The sequence below is a fragment of the Brassica napus genome, chromosome C5 (genome assembly GCF_020379485.1).
Source record: "Brassica napus cultivar Da-Ae chromosome C5, Da-Ae, whole genome shotgun sequence".
Taxonomy (NCBI): Eukaryota; Viridiplantae; Streptophyta; class Magnoliopsida; order Brassicales; family Brassicaceae; genus Brassica; species Brassica napus.
The window spans coordinates 36,237,802-36,259,560 of NC_063448.1; the positions used below are offsets into that span (position 1 = coordinate 36,237,802).

The 21,759-nt window shown below is 32.6% G+C and overlaps 2 protein-coding genes and 1 long non-coding RNA gene across 3 annotated transcripts; 1 reads left to right on the forward strand and 2 right to left on the reverse strand.

Annotated features, from left to right (window-relative positions):
- Positions 1-6,155: 6,155 nt before the first annotated feature.
- LOC125587648 lies at positions 6,156-8,060 on the reverse strand. The gene is made up of 4 exons (XR_007323927.1): positions 7,580-8,060; positions 7,018-7,329; positions 6,734-6,942; positions 6,156-6,643 (listed from the first exon to the last, which is right to left on the reverse strand). It is a non-coding gene; the product is annotated as an uncharacterized LOC125587648 (long non-coding RNA).
- Positions 8,061-8,307: 247 nt separating this feature from the next.
- LOC106445601 (protein NRT1/ PTR FAMILY 7.3) lies at positions 8,308-12,752 on the forward strand. The gene is made up of 6 exons (XM_048758522.1): positions 8,308-8,475; positions 9,188-9,302; positions 10,673-10,890; positions 10,992-11,563; positions 11,647-12,148; positions 12,224-12,752. Exons 1-6 carry the CDS (start codon positions 8,446-8,448, stop codon positions 12,629-12,631), a joined length of 1,845 nt encoding a protein of 614 aa, XP_048614479.1. The 5' UTR covers positions 8,308-8,445; the 3' UTR covers positions 12,632-12,752.
- Positions 12,691-15,622, reverse strand: LOC106445600 (plastidial pyruvate kinase 3, chloroplastic). The gene is made up of 12 exons (XM_013887182.3): positions 15,251-15,622; positions 14,884-15,156; positions 14,639-14,804; positions 14,427-14,561; positions 14,223-14,333; positions 14,046-14,134; positions 13,913-13,975; positions 13,650-13,825; positions 13,476-13,575; positions 13,265-13,413; positions 13,074-13,182; positions 12,691-12,991 (listed from the first exon to the last, which is right to left on the reverse strand). The coding sequence occupies exons 1-12, from the start codon at positions 15,476-15,478 to the stop codon at positions 12,875-12,877; spliced, it is 1,716 nt and encodes a 571-aa protein (XP_013742636.3). The 5' UTR covers positions 15,479-15,622; the 3' UTR covers positions 12,691-12,874.
- Positions 15,623-21,759: the final 6,137 nt, after the last annotated feature.

A 21,759-nucleotide genomic window follows, 5' to 3' on the forward strand; every position in this document is an offset into this window, starting at 1 on the left:
GTAATATGTAAACAAAAATCATTGTTAGTTGTATTTATCAGAATTTCTAACTTACTCTTCTTTTTTGTTTAGGTAATTTCACTGATCTTAGTTGTCGTCTTCGTCTTCTTCGTAAGCATATGCGAAAGTAAGTTTGTAAATTGTTAAATACTTGGACGTGTAGATTGTATTTGTTTAGCTGACTCAATGTATTGTATCGTTGAGTTTTAGTTGAGGTGATTGGTTTGGTATATTTGTTTTGAAGTTTATTTGTACGATTAGACAAAAAAAGAGGTGATCATTAATGATTCTGTCTTTTTGGGATTCTAGTTGTTGGTATTTTAATTGTTTGGGTTATTGTGGTTTCTTTTAAGCTGTAAATTAAAGGTTTGTGTAAAATAGTTTGATAAGTAAGGGAGATAAATAGACGACCACATATATTGGGTAGAAAATATTTTTGTTTATTGATGTTAGCACAATATAGACAGCAATATAACGACTCGAGTTGTTTCTTTGGTGAGGTCATAGCCCTCGATAGAACAGATTTGCCCGACCACATCTGCGAGTTTAAATATTAGTTATGATATCGAAAAATAATATAAACCCAGATGCAATATGATAATATACATGGGAGTTCTAGGTTTGTGTTCGCAATCACTTGAAGATTGTCGAACAGTCTAACATGACTGAAGATTGATCTCAGGAGCACCCGTGATGACTTCATCAATAATGGTTGGTGAGATGAAACAAATAAGGAATGGATGATCAGTTATCTTGTACATGCTTGAGCACCTAGCAACCTCAAAACGATTAACTTTCACAATAGAACCGGCTTTCAAAGATGGTTTGTAATGATTAGCACGTCCGGCGGGAATAAACCCGTGAATCATGGAATCTGCAAATAATATTATTAAAAAAAAGAATCAGGAAATCAATTAAAACAATTATGTTAAATAAATGTGATAGATAGAAGATTAACTTACCTTTTCATCAAGGAAGAGAATCGTGATTCCCATAAACTCACTGTCTTTCTTGAAGTTCAGGGAATTCCAGAAGCGGAGGAGGCCAGAGGCTATGCTCTGACTACTACGACCAAGACGGAGAGACTAGAAGGTGAATGACGGACGCTGGGGACGCCGGTTTGAGGAACTGGAGAGGCAGAGAGAGACATTTTCTAGAAGATCGTTAAAGCTAAAAGGAATCAATGACTTTTGTGTAGATGCAGATTGGGTTCATCAAAGATGAGAATCATATATATAGGGTTTATGGAGGGGCTACAAATCAGGAACATTTATGATCAAGCGATTTAAGATGGGGAGAAGAAGAGTTCACCAGTGAAAAAATAGATTACAAATAGACACACGGCGCAACTTTGTAACTCAGACTTATTTGAGACAATGATGAAAAGAACCCTAACTCATGTTAAACGAAGACAATTTACAATATGGAAAAACTATAATTTTTGCAAATTTGAGCCTTTTTTATATAACGTGATGAATCTCATTTAAAAATAAAACATATAATACACTTGTAAGTCCGGCCCTCAGAAGGAAGCAGAAGAAGTAAGGGCTTCCGACCTTCATAAATATATATTAGTTTCGGCTATCAATGTACAAAGTCTCTTTTAGTTTAGTGGTATAAATGTTGGTGGTTATATCTCAATAACCCGGGTTCGAAGCACGGGCTTAATACTTTTTCACACTTTTTAAAAGTGAGGCCGACAAAATGCTGACATGGCGCACTGAGTAGTGAGCAAAGTGCCTCATTATAATGTAGATTATATTTTCATTTTTATACAAAATTTCCTATAAGCCATGTTCAAAAACGCGGCCGGATTGCCGAGAACACAGCCGCAAATACGTACATCGGAGCTTGACCGTGGCGAAATGGACCTGTTCGGGAACATAACGCGGAGTCACGATATTATCCCGTTTTGGCTGTTAAATTGCAAAAACACGGCGAGTTATGTGACAAATCATCAAAATATAGTCAAATCTCGTGGAAAAAATGTTAAAACATTGAAACCAAAGCTAAATACAGTCGGCTGCTGTGTTTTAGGGTTGCACAATTCGCAGGGAAGAAGACAGATTCGAAATTATTCTCGTGCCCCTAATTAGAAACCCATAAAAAAGAACAAAATATTGTGTTTTGGACTTCGAACCCACGCAGAGAAAGTTTGGTCAGTAGTTTCCAACCACTACACTAATGGAACTTCATTGTTATTGCTCAAATTATAAAATATATACCCCTAATATACGATAAAACCCTTTAAAAAATCTCCGAGTACTCCCCGATTTATTCCCGGGTTTTTGTTAAATCACTAGGCCCGGACCGTCCGCCCGAGTCGGGCCTAGCGAAATTTCGAACATGGCCTATAAGATATTTTCTGTATTACAATATATATTTATTAATCCAGTGAAATATAATCGATATTGCCTAATTTTTTCCTACATACATTAGGAAAGGATATTAAAAACTACTATTTCTAAAAGGAGAATACATTGAGATGAAATTCTACAATATTTAAAAATTTACATTCAAAACCTGAAATAATAACTTGTTTGAAAAATAATCACCAACACATTTAATTTAAATAGAAGGTGTAAAATTTCATTATTTTGAATGGCAATCTTTTATAACAACCACGATACTTAATTATATTTAGCTAATATCATCATCTTAAGATCGGAAAGATTTTCAAAAATGAATCTTTCACTCTAATCAAGAAAATAAATTATACATAATTAAACTAGTATATAAAATATTGAGATACCTATACAAAAAAAAAATACAAAGTATTTTTTATAAATTTTGAGATATTCTTACATGAGTATAGAGTGAGATATTTACTCAACTGGTGCACACAAAAAGATATATATGTATATATACTCAATTTTGAAAACCTTTGTAATAGCAATGCTCTAGTTGAAACTTCAAAATTTTCAATTCATACGGACATCTTTAGTGTAATGTCCCTTTATTTATAATACGACAAAACTTAGGTTCACCCCATATGATATGAACTTTTAAATTCACCACCTCTCTTACCACCAATCAAAGTATCACCTAGAAAATTAATAAAAAAATATTAATATTTAAACAATTTAAAATAGTTGAAAAAAAATGAATCCTAACAAAACCCTAAATCTTAAATTCTAAACCCTAAATCTAAACTCTAAATATTAAATCCAAATAGTAAACCCTAAATCCAAATAGTAAACCCTAAACCCAAAACCCTATACTATAAATCCAAATCCTAAACACTAAACCCAAATCCTAAACCCTAAACCCAAACCGTAAACTCTAAACCCAAACTCAAATCCTAGACCCTAAACCAAACTGTAAACCTCGAACCCAAATTCAAACTTTTTGGGTTTAGGGTTTACGGCTTGGGTTTAGGGTGTAGGATTCAGGTTTAGGATATAAGGTTTGGGTTTACGGTTTATGGTTTAGGATTTGGGTTTAGGGTATATGGTATGGGTTTATGATCTAGAGTTTGGGTTTAGGATTTAGAGTTTGGGTTTAGGATTTAGGGTTTAGAGTTTGAGTTTAGGATTTAGAGTTTAGTGTTTAAGTTTAGGATTTAGGGTTTAGAGATTAGGTTTAGGATTTAGGGTTTAGAGTTTAGGTTTAGGGTTTTGTTAGTGGCATCATTTTCTTTTTTCAATTATTTTTGATTTTTTTTTTAAAAAAAAAAAAATATATATATATATATATTAATAATCTAGCTGACAATTTCATTGGTTATAAGAGGGATGGTAAAATTAAAGGTTCACCCTAGGAGATGAACCTAAGTTTTGTCCTTTTTAATATATAGTTTTGCATTATATTTCTCTTTACTCTCTAGACTCCCCTCCACCTTTGTTGAGTGGAGTGGCAGAAAACCAAACCAAAAGAATTTAGCCGAATGCAAACCAAACCAAAAATACGCAAACTCATTTATTTAAAGATTTTATCAATTCAAATGGTTCGGTTTGGTTTAGTTTTAAATTGAATCGAACCGAAAAACTAAAGTGTTGCTTTAATTAGAATAACTAAATGTACAAATAATATTAAGATTTAAATATTTAATTTAAACAATTTAACATATTTTTATAAATTTTACGTATAAATAAATAGCAAAAATACAATTAAAATAAAATAAAATAATTAAATCATATACATTAATATCAAAACCAAAAACAATTATCTATTATATTAATATCAGGTTTGAAGATAAAAATATAAAATTAGTGGATTATATCTTGTACATTTTTATTGTGATGTTTAGATTTACTTTTAAATATGAAGAAAATATTTTTTTTGTAATGATGATTTATTTTTATAAATTATATTTTTATAATATAAATCAGAACATAACTTAAAAATCAACTCGGCTGAACTGAACAAAGACAAACAAAACTAAATAAAACCGAACAAATACAAAGCCGAACTAAAAACAAACAAAACAGAAACCAAAATGAACTAAACCCGAATCAAATCGAACACAAATCAAACCAAATTAATTTCGGTTGACGTTGATTAAAAATCTTTAGACCCATATAAACCGGATCGAATCTTACCTAAAACGAACACGAATTTAAACCGAAATATCCATCCCTACGGCACTCATTCTTGGCTCGAAGCTTCGAAAGCCCAAGATGTTTCTCCCAGCAACAAAACAAAAACAAATTGGAGAGTGGGAAATTTTTGATGTTACTTATAATGAAATACTAGAGCTTCACCCGCACGCCCGTGCGGGTGTTTATTTTAACTTGTAAAATCATTATTAACTTATAAATTATTGGTATTTACTATGTTTTATAAATTATGGTCAATGTTATTAGATTTTTGTTGTATTATTATCGTGTTGAATGTATGTTTAACACAAAGAAATGATTAGTAATACATTCAACTATTAATTATTTTTGTGTTTTTTTTTGTATTTCAGTGTTAATCTTATCTTGTACTCATACTCTATTATTTAAAAAGTTAAAATTATTAATTATATATATTTTTGGACAACAAAAATCTATGCTTAAACATCTATTAAATGTTAAAAGGAGTATTGATTTTATATCTTACTATTTGTATTAACTATGTTTTTAGTTCGTATAAAATAATTGGTAATACAATAAGTAATTAATTATTTGAAATTTAATTTATTTTTATGTCAAATTTATGTTACTCATGTAGAAAATTATGTATATATTTGAATTTAGTTATTGTATATAATATAAATGGACTATTTACTAGTACTTGAAAAATTGATCTATATTTTAATAAGATAGACTAAATGTTAAAAATGGTTTTATATTAAATTTAGTTAAACGAAATAGAAATTGGATATGGTCTTTATATAATATCTAAACTATAAATACAAACAATTACAATGGGCCAATATAGTACTTTAATCAAAATAGAGTGGGTGTCAACAATTGAGTTTATATAACAAAACTGTTAAATATATCATCTAAATTTTGATGTTATTCACTGTAAAATTGCATAAATTTGTTGTTTATGTGTCTTGTTCGATAATACTATTACAAAATATTTTAACATTTTCATATAATACACTTTGGTATTCTTTAATAAGAATATTAAATCTATTTTTCTAAATTTTGGTGTGAAAACTTTTTATTTGAAGTAATGAGAGTAATATCTTTAAAAAATAGATTGATTATCTAAAGGTTGCGCCACACATATATTATGTTTATTTTAAATATGTCTAAATGTATTTGGTTTTGAGTTTATAATTTATATCTATATTTTCTTGCAAATTTTTGGTACAATAAATAATCAAACAGAGAAAGTATCCTCAAAATATATTAAAATTATACTTTTATAGTTTGCATACATTACATTTTCAATTTTTATTTAATTATATATATTTTTTTAGAAACTACGTCAATTATTCTTTGTAGTATTAATATTCAATACATTTATAAAATTATTTAACATGTATAATCTATTTTTGTTCATCAAACTCATCTTATATAATTGTTATGTTTAATAAAAATTACAATTTTTGTTTAATTAATCCAGTCATGTATGGGTTTAAATTGGTTTTGGACTTTTAATTTCAAATTTAAATTAGTTATACAAAAAATTTAATAAAATATTATAATATCAATCTAAACAATTTGTAATATTTTTCACAGCATATATGTAGAAGTGCGATTACTTAATACAATTCTAAAGAAATAAACTCTTGGAAAAGATTTTAAAGTTTAAACCAGATATAATTACATAGGATTACTTTGAAGGTGAGGGTAGAGATCTTCGTAAGAGTTTACTATAATTTCTTCGGCAACTCAAGTTACCACTGATATATTCGCTTGGCATAGAAAGACTCTAAACAAATGAAAGTGCCATTCCTTGTGGGGAGAAGTTTAGGAATACTAAATCCCTCACCTGCTGTTGGAAATACCCCCCAATCTCATAGATTCATAGTTAAGGTGACAATTGTTCATCCCCAATGCAACACAGTAGAGATTTTCAAAAGGCACTGGCAAAAGCTATATTAGACATTCTGGCCTGGTTTTGTCCAAAAAAAAAAAAAAAGACATTCTGGCTAGGGTTCAAAATTTTCCATCTGTTGGTTTGATTTTGGAAAAGTAAGGGTAGAGATCTATGTAAGAGTTTCTTATAGTTTCTTCTGCTAGTCCAGTTGCAACCAATACACCTACAAGGAGTTCAATATCAGAAATTGTTTGTTTTAAGTGAATATTTGATGCTATAACATTAAAGTATAGAAAATGTGTATAGAACAGACCTCAAAGAGGCTTCTTCTAATCAGAGAGCTGTGTTGTTTATAACTTCTGCTGCAATAGGTATGTGATTCGTCTTGCAACCAAAGGGTTAAAAGCTCCACGTACGAATAATCATAAAATCGACAAAAACATAAAAAACGACAAGACAGTAGTGGTTAATGATGTAACCTTATATTGAACTCCTTTAACTTCTGCACAGACTCTTGAGCCGCTTTCACCGTTTCCAACCAGGAAAGTTAAAACCACAAATAAGAAGCCAAAAGCACTTGATTTAAGAAGAACTCACCATAAAATCTCCGGCGTGGATGGTTCCCATTTCAACAGATTGTCCAGTTTCAAGCTCCAACTGCCAACTGTTTGACTATTTATTCTTTTGTAAAAGTGACATGAGTTAAGAAAGGAAAGAAGAACAATGACTAACAGTCTAACATACATATATACAAATAAACCAAAATTGTTTGGTACTCGTAATGGATCTTGTCTTGTCCTCTTGCCGGCAAGCAATGTATAAATAAGAAGCCAAAGAGCAAACCTGATTTTTTCCACTGGCTGACTTCTGACCCTCTAACATTTTGTAAATTTCGTTGGCTAAGCATACCTGAATCAAAAAATATATATATATATCACTATTAGAAACAAAGAGATGAAACAAAGAGAGAGAGAACCAAGACATGAGACAAAACGTCAAAACCTTTCTCTTAACAAAGAGATGAAATTGATTTTGTCTCAATGTCCATGGTCAACTGGACATCTTTACATCGCAAATCAAACCAGCAAATGCAATCATCCTATAATCATACTTTTAAATTTAAACGTTTAAAATAGTATGATTCTGAATTGGAAATAACCTTGGAATCTGAAGCTTCTCGTGAGCCACAACATACATCCTAAAGTGGACATAACCTTGAAATCAGAATCGCATATCACCAAACTTAATCCAAGTTCCACATGGTTTATCCATAAATCCAATTCGACACCAAGTTTCCCCTGAACTCACCGTTTTTCTATCTACGAGCAACATTACCTTGTTGTTGATTCTGAAGTTCTTCAACACTTCCATCATGAAAGCCTCTTTCGTGTAGAGGATAAGCACCCACCTTAGGTGAACATCACGATATTGACAAATTAAGTATAAATTTTGGATTCCAGTTAGACATAGGTTGATGAGCAATAATCAAAGAAGCATAAGAAAAAATATGGTTTTAAGAATCCAAGAAGGGATTGGAATCGAAGAAGAGAACCCAGTGGAGATGGAGGAGACGTATGCAGAAGGCGAAGCGTATATTAAATTAGATGATAAATTAATTTACTTTAATCGTGAGTAAAAATTATTATCCTAGTGGCATGGAATTGTAATTCTTTAAAAAATGTCATGGTTATTTTATTTTTGTACTCCTGTTTTAATAGACGAAGCTCTCTTTTTTTCTACCATCGTGCTTATATGACTGTATTATTGTATAGGAAATATAATTAAAATAGGTATTGGGCATTTGAGTGTCCCATGTAAAATCAGGACCGTTCAAATCATCTTCCAAACCTCTATTTATTCTCAATCCCCTCTTCTCTACAGCATCCAAGCCTGAACTTTCTTTCTGCTTCTTCCTTCTTCAATTCGTCCTTTGTTATCATTCTCTCCTTCACTTAAGAAAAACACCAAAAATCTATTTCGTTATTATTCTCTTACAAAAACACATATAATCCAATATCATCAAAAATGTCTTGCCTAGGGATATATAACAAAGATGTAAGTACTTTAATTTATAAGCTTTTATATATCTTCAGTTGTTTCTTTTGCTTACTCAGAGTTTAAATTAATGGGCCTTCACTTTTCTTCCTTATAAGATTTTGTTTATATGATTAAGGTTCTTGTTTCTTGAATTACATATGTGACTTAAAATGAATTAGAAAAGGATGTAATTAATAGTATAACTTTTCTTTGGTGGCTCAAGAAGAGCATATCAAAAGGGCATGCTTAATGCAATCGACAGTCACAATCTTTATGTGCAAAATGCGTTTAGCGCAACATCTTTTCTTTTATTTTATTTTTTTCCTACAAACTCTTGTTTTAATCGACAAGCTTTTAATTAAGCTCGATAATAGCTAATCATCTTCGTAACAGCCTCTTTTTGTGCTGCAAATTAAAGTCGAGAATAAATCCAAAGAATCTAAGAAATTGTGCCTACGAAACGAGAATACGTGGCAATGCAAAAAAAAAGTGTGATTCTATAATAATCACGTCAAAATACAGATTCAAATTAAAATCGAAACTAGAAAAAGATGGAAATACAAAAAACTATCGAACTTATGAATCTTCTCCATATCAACATGGCAAAAAGTGGTAGATAATAGATACTACCAGAGGGTTAAACATATATATGTATCTTTCGATCTATGTTTTATATATAAAATGATATAATATTTTGTCAAGTAATAAATTGATATAAATGAAAATGCAGATGATGATGAAGAAAGAAGAAGAAGAAGAAACAAGAGATGGAACTGTGGATTACTATGGTCGTCCCTCTATCCGTTCCAACTCAGGCAAATGGGTTGCTGGCATCATCATTCTCGGTATGTCTCTCTTCTCTAATCACGATTTAAATCGAAAGCAAAAACGACCATAAAACAAAAAAGGACTATCAAACAAGACAATATTGTCTTGAATACTTTACAGCTTCTTTGTACATTTTCTGGTTCATCACGTCCTATATGTAACGTATAAATATGTTATGATATAATGCATATCTAAAAGTGTGTAGATTGATTGACATGCGTACTTATCTTTGAGGTAATAAGTTATCAGAAACTAGGAAAGTGACAACAGAACCAACCAAAAATCATTAAAAGTTAACTTCTAGTTTTTTTAATAAACTTCGAGTTTTACGTTATGTTCAAAAAAAAAACTTCGAGTTTTACGTGAACGTGTCAAGACATATCCATGTGTTCAAACGTAGCCTGCATGTCGTGGTTAAAATCACCAACCACATGACATATGCATATATTTATTTATATATCACTTATACACATAACACGGTGAAAAATATTTATTTTAAATCTAAAACTATGGTTACTTTTAATGCTTTTCGATCATTTTCTGAAAATAATATAAACGCAGCAAAAATTATGTAATAGATGGAATGATTGATTGAGTGCTTTAGTGATACGAATTTAGTTTGTCATTTTAGAATAACTAAAATTGAAAACTTTTAGAGTTGTAAGTGATCCTAAAATTTAACCCAAAAAAGAAATAAAAGTAAGTTTGAGGAAGACGACACTAATATATAATATATTAATATAGTGCAAAGAAAGGCTGTGTTAGTGGAATAACGTTGCCTTACACGTAATTTCCCATCCCGTCTTTCCATGACAGTAGCTTATGCCACGTTCATTTCGTTACATTTTATTTGCAAAACATAAATCCTCTTTTACTCCTAACATTTTTCAGATTTAACTTATAACAATATTGAATTATATTTAGTAAATGTTTTAAAAATTTTGCACCAACTCAACATTTCTCTATATAAATAAAAAATCATAAACATCTTTCTATAATACAAAATAAATTTGAGATTTTTTGGTTGGTCTTCTTTTCTGGTGTGCTTAAGAATCCACCTAATAGATTTAATAAAAAATCACAAGATTATTGGTTACCGATTTGTTATTCGCATGTGAAATTTCACTATCACAGGAAAATTTAATTTCGTTAGAAGGTGGAACTACTATAGAGTTAGATACCATCCAACCAAGTAAATGTTAATTAACATCATCTTGACGAACACGGAACATAGTTTCAATCATTCACAATCATTACCATTCTTCCAATAGTTCAGGTTCCTTTCAAATCAATAACTTGGGTTAACATTATTACCAATAAAAATAATTTTGGTTAACTTACTAAACCAGTTTCTAACCGAATTTTGTTAATTGAACCGATTTAACAGTGAACCAGGGGTTGGCGACGCTGGCATTCTTTGGAGTTGGAGTGAATCTAGTGCTGTTCCTAACTCGCGTTTTGCAGCAGAACAACGCAGACGCAGCGAACAACGTTAGCAAATGGACAGGAACAGTTTACATCTTCTCATTGGTCGGAGCGTTTCTCAGCGATTCTTACTGGGGTCGTTACAAGACTTGTGCTATCTTCCAAGTCATTTTTGTCATCGTAAGTAACATCAATTACAGCATATATGGTGTTGTGTGTTAAAGTGTAACGTTTGACAATTTAAGCTGATTATAACACTTTCTTGGAATGTAAAAACGCAGGGACTTTCATCGCTCTCGCTATCATCATACATGTTCTTGATCAGACCAAAAGGTTGCGGGGATGAAGTCACGCCTTGCGGTACACATTCAACGATGGAGATCACAATGTTCTACCTATCAATCTACTTGATCGCATTGGGGAACGGCGGTTACCAACCGAACATTGCAACGTTTGGAGCTGATCAGTTCGACGAGGAGCATCCTAAAGAAGGGTACTCAAAGATCGCCTTCTTCAGCTACTTCTACCTTGCTTTAAACCTCGGCTCGCTCTTTTCGAACACAATCTTGGGATATTTTGAAGACGAGGGGATGTGGGCACTCGGGTTTTGGGCGTCTACTGGCTCTGCCATCTTGGCTTTGATTCTTTTCCTTGTTGGAACTCCGAGATACCGAAACTTCAAGCCTACAGGGAACCCTCTTTCGAGGTTTTGCCAAGTTTTGGTGGCTGCAACGAAGAAATCATCTATGGAGGCACCTTCCAGAGGGAGGGAGGAGATGTATGATGAAGATAGACAAGGGAAGAATGCTTCAGGAGATACAGGGAGGAGGATAGTTCATACTGATGAATTCAAGTACGTTGCCAAAAAACCGCGGTTTTCACATATACTTCAATGTCATGCAAGTGTTCTAACAGGTTTCTGTTTCCGACTTGTAGGTTCTTGGACAGAGCCGCGTACATCACAGCAAGAGATCTTGACGACAAGAAACAAGGCGGAGTGAATCCGTGGAGGCTTTGTCCGGTGACACAAGTTGAGGAAGTCAAGTGTATTCTTAGACTGATGCCCATTTGGCTCTGCACTATCATCTACTCGGTCGTCTTCACCCAAATGGCCTCTCTATTTGTGGAGCAAGGCGCAGCGATGAAGACCACTGTCTCTGATTTCAAAATCCCTCCAGCAAGTATGTCCAGCTTCGACATCCTTAGCGTTGCCTTGTTCATATTCATATACCGAAGAGTTCTCGAGCCACTAGCCAACAGATTCAAGAAGAAGGATGGAACAAAGGGAATCACCGAGCTTCACAGGATGGGCATCGGGCTTGTGATTGCTATCTTAGCTATGGTTGCAGCCGGGGTTGTTGAATGTTTTAGACTTAAGTACGCAGACAAGAGTTGCACTCACTGTGATGGCTCAAGCTCACTAAGCATCTTCTGGCAGGTAATGAAACACAACCCAACTCCGTCCTAAAGAGGAAACTCTTTTAAGTCCTGACATTGTATCTCCTCATTACAGGTTCCACAATACTCGCTCATCGGAGCATCAGAAGTGTTCATGTATGTTGGTCAGCTTGAGTTCTTCAACGCGCAGACACCAGACGGACTAAAGAGCTTTGGGAGCGCTTTGTGTATGATGTCAATGTCCATGGGGAACTTTGTGAGTAGCTTGTTGGTGACAATGGTGGTGAAGATCTCTACAGAGGATCACATGCCTGGTTGGATTCCAAGGAACCTCAACAAAGGTCACTTGGACAGATTCTATTTCCTCCTGGCTGCGTTGACCAGCATTGACTTGGTTGTGTACATTGCATGTGCAAGGTGGTACAAATGTATAAAACTAGAAGCAAAAGACGAGATGCAAGACATGGTGAGTGATGATGACAGTGATGACTACGAGGAGCCAATGAAGGATTCTAGAGTCTAACTGAATGTGTGTTTGGTTTTCGTTTTTTTTTTTTTTTTTCAATGTAACAAACAAACTGATTGATAAATAAAAAGGCTGAATCGGATTGGTCTTTTTAATCGAAAAGACTCTTTTGTTTTTACAGTCATGTGGTTGAATAACTTATATATATATGGTTTCACTACTGTGAGTGACTTAAACAATATTGGATCAAATCGTGTAAGAAAAATAGTCAGAAATGCAGAAGCTCAAGTAGTAAAGACATCAACCTATCTTAATCTTACGGACTTGTATGAGATGTGTTGATTCTTCACGCCAAATAGGTTGCGCACCGCTTTGGACAAGCGTTACATGTTGTCCTTCCTTGAGCATACTCTCGTCCTGAGGATGTACAAAACAAAACAGATCAGTGTTTCTGCAAGGTTGATAGACGAGAAGGGACAAGACAAGATAGTTAATGTACCTGTAGGAGTTTCAAGGAACGGGCATATGTATCTTCTGCGTCATCAGAAAACTCCATGTATATAGGCATGACACCTTGGTAAAGAGCCAGCCTCTGCATTATTCTTCTCCTAAAGGTAAGAACCAAACATATCAATTAAAACCCAATATGTCTGATTAAAAGTTGACATTTTCTGGTAAACAAACACGTACTGGTTTGTGAAGGCGAAAATTGTTGAGGACGGCCGGTAATGGCTCAGAAGCACTGCCATGGATCCAGTTCTCGTGAATACAATGATCGGTGTGTTCAGTGTATTCGCCATTATAGAAGCATGGAAAGCAAACATTTGGCCCATGCGACCCTGTATTAACACTCAACATATGAGTAAAGAACCATACGTAACATTTCTGATGTGTGGAGTACCTTGTAAGCAGTAGTACGGATTGCTGAGGTTCTAACAGGTAGACTAGCCTCAGTTCTCAAAGCCACGGTATGCATCACGTTAACAGCTTTCAGAGGAAACCTGACATAAGAATATCTCAAGATCAGTGTTCTGTTGATGGGAGAGGCAATTGGGTTTAAGTTGGATTTACGAACTTTCCGTGTGCGGTTTCACCAGAAAGCATGATAGCATCTGCCCCTTCGCGCACTGCAATTGCAATGTCAGATACTTCAGCTCTTGTAGGTGTTGGATGATTAATCATACTCTCTAGCATGTTTGTGGCGACAATCACTGGTTTATGAATGTCCCTGCACCTTCTGATTATCTCTTCCTAAAACCAGGCATGATGGCGAAAGCATAAATACCAACAGAATCTATGGAAATGTTTTTTTTTTGTAAACCATGACTTGGATTTTACCTGTAACAAGGGGACCTCCTCAATGGGAAGTTCAGCTCCAAGATCTCCACGAGCGACCATTGCCTGACAAAGCATTGATAATCATATAAGCTAAGGAAAAATATCATAAAAAAAAAAGGACTCTGCAACTAACCCCATCACAAGCAGATATAATGGAGGGAAGATTCTTTATGGAATCTGCGCTTTCAATTTTCACAATCACAGAGATATCCGCACTGCAGGCTATCAAAACATTTTGAAAGATTCATTAGTTTTACAGAAATTTCACCAATGCTATTGGAGGTAGAAGATATAGTATATGCTTAGTTACTTTTGAGGTAGTTTTTCAACTCATGGACAACTTTAGCATCCTTAACAAAAGAGACAGCATAGAAATCAACTTGGTTGTCCACTCCAAATTTGATGTCTTCCCAATCTTTGTCTGCAACAAGAGCATTAACATTCAAAATCATCCAATTAGAAACCTGCTTGATACAAGAGACTGGAAAAAGAAAAATTAATAGCTGATACAAACCTGTTATGGAAGGAAGAGTGGCACTCTTTCCTCGAACATTCAAGTGACGTCTAGATTGAAGCTCTCCACCGTCAATAACTACACATTTCACCAAATCGCTCGTCTTGGACTTAACAGCTAGTGACATCATTCCACCTAGTAGAAAGCCATATCTTCTTGTTAGAACTAAAACAAAGACTCCAATAGCCACAAAGATATCCAATGTCTCTTACCATCCACCAAAAGTATGTCTCCAACTTCGACATCGTTAACAAAATCATCATAGTTGACACTGACGGTGTCTTTCATGGAGACACCTCTCTTGATGGTAAAATTAAACTCTTGACCCTCTTCAAGGAAGATCGGCTGAGGTACATCCCCACTTCGAACCTCAGGACCCTTCACAAACATATCAGAGAAATAAATAACTTTTTTTTTATTGACAAACGAAAAAAAAAAAGACAAAAGAAGATAGTACCTTTGTATCCAACATGATAGCAATGGCTTTGTCAACAAAGAGAGAGTTGTATTCTTTAACAAGATCAATAGTAATCTGATGAGAAGCATGGTCTCCATGAGACATATTCAAACGAGCCACATTCATTCCTGCTTCCGCAAGTTTCCAAATCATTTCACGAGAGCTAGAGGAAGGTCCAATGGTACACACTATCTTAGTTTTCCTCCTCGAATCATTATGACTTGTTCTTGGCTCCGCAAATTTATATGGCTCCACTGAAGGATCCATCACTCCCTACAATGACCACAAAAATCACATCCTAACGACACTAGTTCACAATACGGGAGCGTGAGAAACAAGAAACGTGAAGGAGCAAATATACACTGACCAAATCGAAAGCGCCATTCTCTGCATACACCTTGACTTTCCGGCTATCTTCATTGGTGTTAATCGATCTGACAGAGAGAGACAGTTGACGGTGAGCGATACCAGACCTTCCGGAGACGCCGATTAGTGTTCTCTGTGGTGATGGTGAAAGGGAAAGTCCAGCGTTCCTGGAGGAGGACAGAGTGCGATCCACCGTCATTCTCGTCGAGATTTGACCTGTCGCCGCCATGTCGTACAACTTGAAGAACAGAGGTCAAGCAGAGGAGAGATAAAGAGAGAGAGAGAATGAGGTTTTGTGTTAAAACTGATATTTAAGAGAGAGAGAGACGGGGGGGGGGGAGAAATACAGAAGGAAGGAAGGGGCGGAGAAAGAGAGACAGAGAAGCGAGGGTTTTGTCTTGTTGTTATTTTATGTTATTGTTTGTTTGTTTGTTTGGTTGTCAGTTACACTGAACCCTCTGACCCAGGTAGAAGCAAGTGACTTTTTTATTATGTCAAGACTCTCTACATTCGCATCTACCACATAGTTACTTTTTTGGGAAAATTTGGATAAGTACCTCTTAATAAGATTTTATTTTGATAAATACACCATTATTTAATGTTTTTGAAAATTACACTTTCTACTTAGAGAATTGACTAAATTATCCTTATCAAATAACATCGTAAGTTTCAAATTAAAATAATAAATGAGAAGGCCATTTAAAATTATACACATGCTTAATTTAAAGGCATGTCGTCGTCTTCTTCCTTTAAGATCAGAGATTGTGTTCGGTTTTAAAATTTTACAGGTTTCCGTATCACATGAAGATGTTTCATAAAGCATCAAAGGACGCCATTTTTTTGTTTGAACAGGAAAAATGGTGAAATCTGCTTTGGCCTGATTAGATATCATAACCAGAATTGGCCAAACACATCGGCACAATTGCTCCATCATCTTGGTATCTCCACTCGGATAACAAACTCATGTTACTAAGCTCGACAAGGGACACGATTTAAAGCCAAACTATCAAAAAAACCTTCCCAAAACGTTTCCAAAACCATCCCCGAACATCTCTAGCGAGACAGCTCCTAGAGTAGACGCACCCATGCTTTACAGCCCACATGTAATCATATTATTAATTAAACTAAATCAGTCAAATTGTTTATGGTTATGATTACACCGGTTAGTTTGAAAAGATGTAGTGAATCGAATGATATATAAGGTTTAAATATTGATTTTAGAAAATATTTGCAGACATTTTAATCCAGTTATTCATTTAACCATATTAGATTATCTGTTTATTTTGAAGATAACAGCAATGACAATATTTTTCGAATTTAATCTTTATTTATTAAAATATAATATTTAAGTTAAATTTGGGTAAATATGTCTTATCATATATAAAAAGAGTTAGTTTTCAAAAATAAAAAAAAATAAGGTGTATTTATCAAATTTGAAAACACAAGTAGGGTATTTTTCAAATAATCCCTACTTTTTTTTCTAGTCACATTATTATTATTTTCTTTTTGAACAACCCTGGTCACATTATATACCACAAAACATAGTATATATGAAATGAAAAAAAAGCAAAAAAGAAAAATATCCTCAAATTTAAACCAGTTTGTTATGTGAATGCAAAAATTTATTTGTTTTATGTGGTCGACCTAAAATTAGCAGCCCAAGACCATAACAGGTTGGCTCTCCGTTTTTCTTTTGATGTCGGTATTCGAATTTGTGGTTTTGAATTCTCTAATCTTTCGGTTGGTTGACTACACTAGCTGAAACCATTAGTCTAATTTTGTTAAGCTAGCAGCATTTGTAGATTTTTTTTTTTGTAACAGTTTCAGATACACTTAATTAGAAATTTTAGCTAAACAGAAAATGCCCTTAATCATTACAACAATTGTTTTGTGCCAGAATATATCACAATCTATAAGATATTCATTAAAAGAAATTAAACGAATATATATTATATAATAAACTAAATATAAAATAAATAAACATTTAAAATAAAAAATAAAGTACGTAAATAATCAATTATACAAGAAGTATACGTATATTTATTATATTTGATTTTTTGTTTGTTTAAGATTTTACATTTAAGGTAATTTAATATTTTCTTGTGTAATGAATTTTATTTTTGTAATTTTCATGTTTTTTGTATTTTTGGTACAATTTTTTTTTGAGTTTTTACGATAATGGTTATAGAAGCTTTAATTTAGTTCTAAATTTTCTAAACTCAATTTTATTTCAATCAAATTTTAAATTCTCTTTTATTGACAAACAGTTACACAACAAAAGTAAGATTGTAAACTCAATAAGAAAAAAATCAGAAAAATAAATTATTACATATATGTGTCACATCCTAAGAAAGATACGATGATAAGTGAATTAAACAATGATTTAAAGATTTAAGAAAGAAGTTTTGCTCGCTGATAGGAGATTAAAGGAGTGATTGGTCGTAGATGCAGATGTTCCGGGGAGCCAAAATTTAGTCCAGACCATATATGTCAACCAATCAAGTTTTTTTTTTCTTTAAAAAAAATACAGCAAAAAAATTTCTAGAAAATAAAAAAAATATGGTTCTAGAGAAATTTATTTCAGAGCAGAAACACTAGTGTTTTATAAAGGTACAACAAAAAAAGTTACAACAAATAAATCTACAGATTAAAGCCAAAAACATAAAGCCCTTATCAATCACTCCTTAAATCTGTTATTTTTTCTTCCATTTTGATCTATCTCTAATGCAAAAGGTGTATTTGATTACTGATATTTGGCTAAAACCTTTAGATACACACAACATAATTAAACTCAATGCTTCTGTTTAAAGATCTGCATTCTTGACAAGATATCAATGTGTATCCAACTAAGGGTATGAATGTAACACAAAACAAAAGTAGAACAAAAAGTCATGCAGACATGACTACATTTATTATGCAGAACCAAAAAATTAAAATTAAAATTAAATGAACTGCTTACAGGACACAAAATGTGTGTTAAAAATTGTACTACTGGGAAGGAGGAAAAGTGGTCGGGTAAAACACAGATGCCCAATGGAATTTTTTTTTTTTGCCTATAAATACTACCATACACACAACTTTATTTCTCTCATTATTTATTGTATAGATTACTTCATTAAATTCATTCACTTTTAAATCAAACACAAATCACTTTAAAAGTATGATTTAATATTTTCATTTCTCATACTTCTGTAACAAATTATTGTCAGATGAATTTATTTATAGAAATAATATGTAAAATATATATTTTGATTATATATATATATATATATATATTATCTTCTATAAATATGATTGTAGAAAATAATATATATTTAGTTTGTATATTCATATTTTTTTTGTAATTTAGTTGCAGTAGGTTATAAATGTTATTTTTATATCCTTTTAAAATATGTGATCAATCAAAATCATGTATTGTATATTCCAAAAGTAATTAATATTTTCATAAAATTAGGTTAATAAATTAGATACTTTCATATTTGATAACTCATATTTTAACTGCATTAATTATAAATGTTAACGGTTATGTTTTGAGCAAATAATGTTAAAGGTTATTTATAATTACTTATATCAGTAAAATATGAAACATATTTTTCTTACATATGCATGTATGCATTTTCATATTTTAAAATTTTAAATGAAAATTTTGTTGATACAATAACATATATAAAATGGACAATATTAGTTTTATAGTTTAACCAAATAGTAAGAAAGAAATGACAAATCGAATAAAGATACAAAAAGAGCAAAATAAGAATACTCTTTATAATTTTTGTAACTGTGATTAATTTTCATATAATTTACAATTTCATTATATTTATTAAAATGATGATATTTATTGTTATTTTTGTCAACATGATATTTATTACTTATTTATAATAAGATTTATTTTGTTTAGATATTTAATTTTCATTAAAAATAAACATTTATTTAAATATAATAATTTATTAAATTAGCTTGATATGATTGATCTGCATTTGTTCTTCTTAATCTGCATAATTTGTAGGGGTTTTTGTCAAAACTAACCCACAACTTGATTTTAACCCCAAACCTATACCCAAACTTGAATCAAATGCAAAACTAACCTAAAAGCCTAGTGAAATTACAGCTCAGCCCCTTATGACCAAACAAAAAAACAGAAGCCATTTTTACGAATATAGCCCTAGTAAATCGTCTGAGTCGTCTAAGATGTTGGAAGTCGTCTGGACGACTGAAGTGTAAATCGTCTGGTACCGGTTTATTTTAAAAATAATTTATAAATCTTGTAAAAAAATATTTTGATGAGTGAAAAATAAAAATCAAGTAATTATAAACAGTTTTAAGTGATATAAATTAAGATATGATAAAATTTATTTGTTTTGAAGATAGATAAGTGGAAGTAGTGAATCATGAAATACTTTGGTTTAGGAGTTTGGCAAACATATGTTGTAGTATTGTATGTATTGTTAGGGTTAGATTTTGGAAAACTAAAATGTTTTTTTTCAAAAATTAGTTTTCACCTATATGTGTTTATTTATGTGTATAGTAAACACTTTTCAAGTTTGATTTGATTTTATGAAGTCTTTAATTAGATAATTAAGTTTAGGGGTTATGTTTAGGGTGTGGACGACTTATATTTCACTCGTCTGTTGAATAATTTACTCGGACGACGTATATTTCAGTCGTCCACATCGTACCGAACCTTTAATTTTACCAATGTACGTTTTAACCTAACCGGATCATTTTACTCGGACGACTTACATTTCAGTCGTCTGGTGAAGAAATTAAAACAGACGACTTACATGTAAGTCGTCCAAATATTCCCGCTTAAATTTTTTTGTAAGTCGTCTAGAAAGTCTTCTATTTTAGTTTCCCGCTAAAAATATTTAATTTCCCGCTAAAAATATTAAACTCTTCTGGACGACTTACATGTAAGTCGTCTGTTTTAATTTCTTCACCAGACGACTGAAATGTAAGTCGTCCAGGAAGTCGTCTGAGTCAAAAATATTTAACCTAATTGGATTTTTTGTCTTCCTATATAAAGAAAAATTTACACATTCTCTCTCCTCCTCTCAAATGGCTGCAACAAAAATGTAATGTTCATCATTCTAAAACTCTCCAACCTCTCTCTAATCTCTTTGACTTGAAAACACCAAACTTTATATGAATTTTTCAGTTTTGTCTCATGTATTTCTTACTAATCTATCTCTTTTGCAGGTTTTTAATCAAATGGTACTCATCTTCCACTAATTTAAAGGTAAATCTATTAATTTTAGATATGTATTTTTGTGTGTTCTATAAATGTAGATTTATCTAATCTTCCACTCATTTTCTCTATTTTTAAGTCATTTGAACGTTTTTGGATATGCAGGTTTTTCAGATCTGGAAGACTTCTTGGACGACTTACCTGTTAGTCGTCTGGAAGTCGTCTGGAAGTCGTCTGGACTTCTTGGAAGTCTTCCAGGAAGTCGTCTGGACTTCCAGGAAGTCGTCTGGACTTCCAGGAAGTCGTCTGGACTTCCAGGAAGTCGTCTGGACTTCCAGGAAGTCGTCTGGACTTCATGGAAGTCTTCTGACGAAGTCTCCCTTTCATAATAGATCTGAGCGTTTTGGTAAGTTCTTATGTCTGATTTTTCTTCATTTGGTAACATCTTGTTGTATAAAGTTCTTACTTTTTTCCCAAACTAAAACTCTCCAAACCCACTCTAATCTCTTTGACTTGAAAACACCAAACTTTATATGAATTTTCCAGTTTTGTCTCATGTCTTTCTTACTAATCTATCTTTTTTGCAGGTTTTTAATTAGATGGTACCCATCTTCCACTAATTTAAAGGTAAATCTATTATTTTTAGATATGTATTTTTGTGTGTTCTGTAAAGGTAGATTTATCTAATCTTTCACTCATTTTTTCTGTTTTTAAGCCATTTGAACGTTTTTGGATATGCAGGTTTTTCAGATCTGGATTTAATATGCAGGTTTTTCAGATCTGGAAGACTTCTGGGACGACTTACCTGTTAGTCGTCTGGAAGTCGTCTGGAAGTCGTCTGGACTTCTTGGAAGTCTTCTGACAAAGTCGTCTGGACTTCCTGTAAAGTCGTCTGGACTTCCTGTAAAGTCGTCTGGAAGTCGTCTGAACTTCCTAAAAGTCTTCTGACAAAGTCGTCTGAACTTCCTGGAAGTCGTCTGGACTTCTTAGAAGTCGTCTGGACTTCTTAAAAGTTGTGTGGTCTTGTCTACTCAAGTGGAATCCAAGCTTTTCTTTGTAGAGGAATGATCTATAATAGTTTTGTTTGTGGTCTGTTTTGTGAATTGCATGTCTACTCTTTTAGTTGTGAATTTTTTGTAAAATCAGTAATAATGTTTTCTAAGATGTATTAAATGTGCTAACAATGTGTTTACACATTTACAAATCAATGAAATAATAGACTTCAGTAGCCTTTTTCTTATCTTTGGATCTCTCATATGCAATAATAAACTCCAATGGCCTTTTTCTCATCTTAATAAACAAGAATGTTGGTAGCTTTATATTGA

What these genes read in the sequence shown, in the direction of transcription:
- LOC106445600 (XM_013887182.3), bottom strand. Translation starts at nt 15,478, where the DNA reads ATGGCGGCGACAGGTCAAATCTCGACGAGAATGACGGTGGATCGCACT. An exon ending in AGACATACTTTTGGTGGATG is followed by an intron (nt 14,562 to 14,638) that starts GTAAGAGACATT and finishes GCTTTCTACTAG; the next exon opens with GTGGAATGATGTCACTAGCT. An exon ending in AGGAGGTCCCCTTGTTACAG is followed by an intron (nt 13,826 to 13,912) that starts GTAAAATCCAAG and finishes GCCTGGTTTTAG; the next exon opens with GAAGAGATAATCAGAAGGTG.
- LOC106445601 (XM_048758522.1), top strand. Translation starts at nt 8,446, where the DNA reads ATGTCTTGCCTAGGGATATATAACAAAGAT. An exon ending in TAGGGATATATAACAAAGAT is followed by an intron (nt 8,476 to 9,187) that starts GTAAGTACTTTA and finishes ATGAAAATGCAG; the next exon opens with ATGATGATGAAGAAAGAAGA. An exon ending in GTTCATACTGATGAATTCAA is followed by an intron (nt 11,564 to 11,646) that starts GTACGTTGCCAA and finishes TCCGACTTGTAG; the next exon opens with GTTCTTGGACAGAGCCGCGT.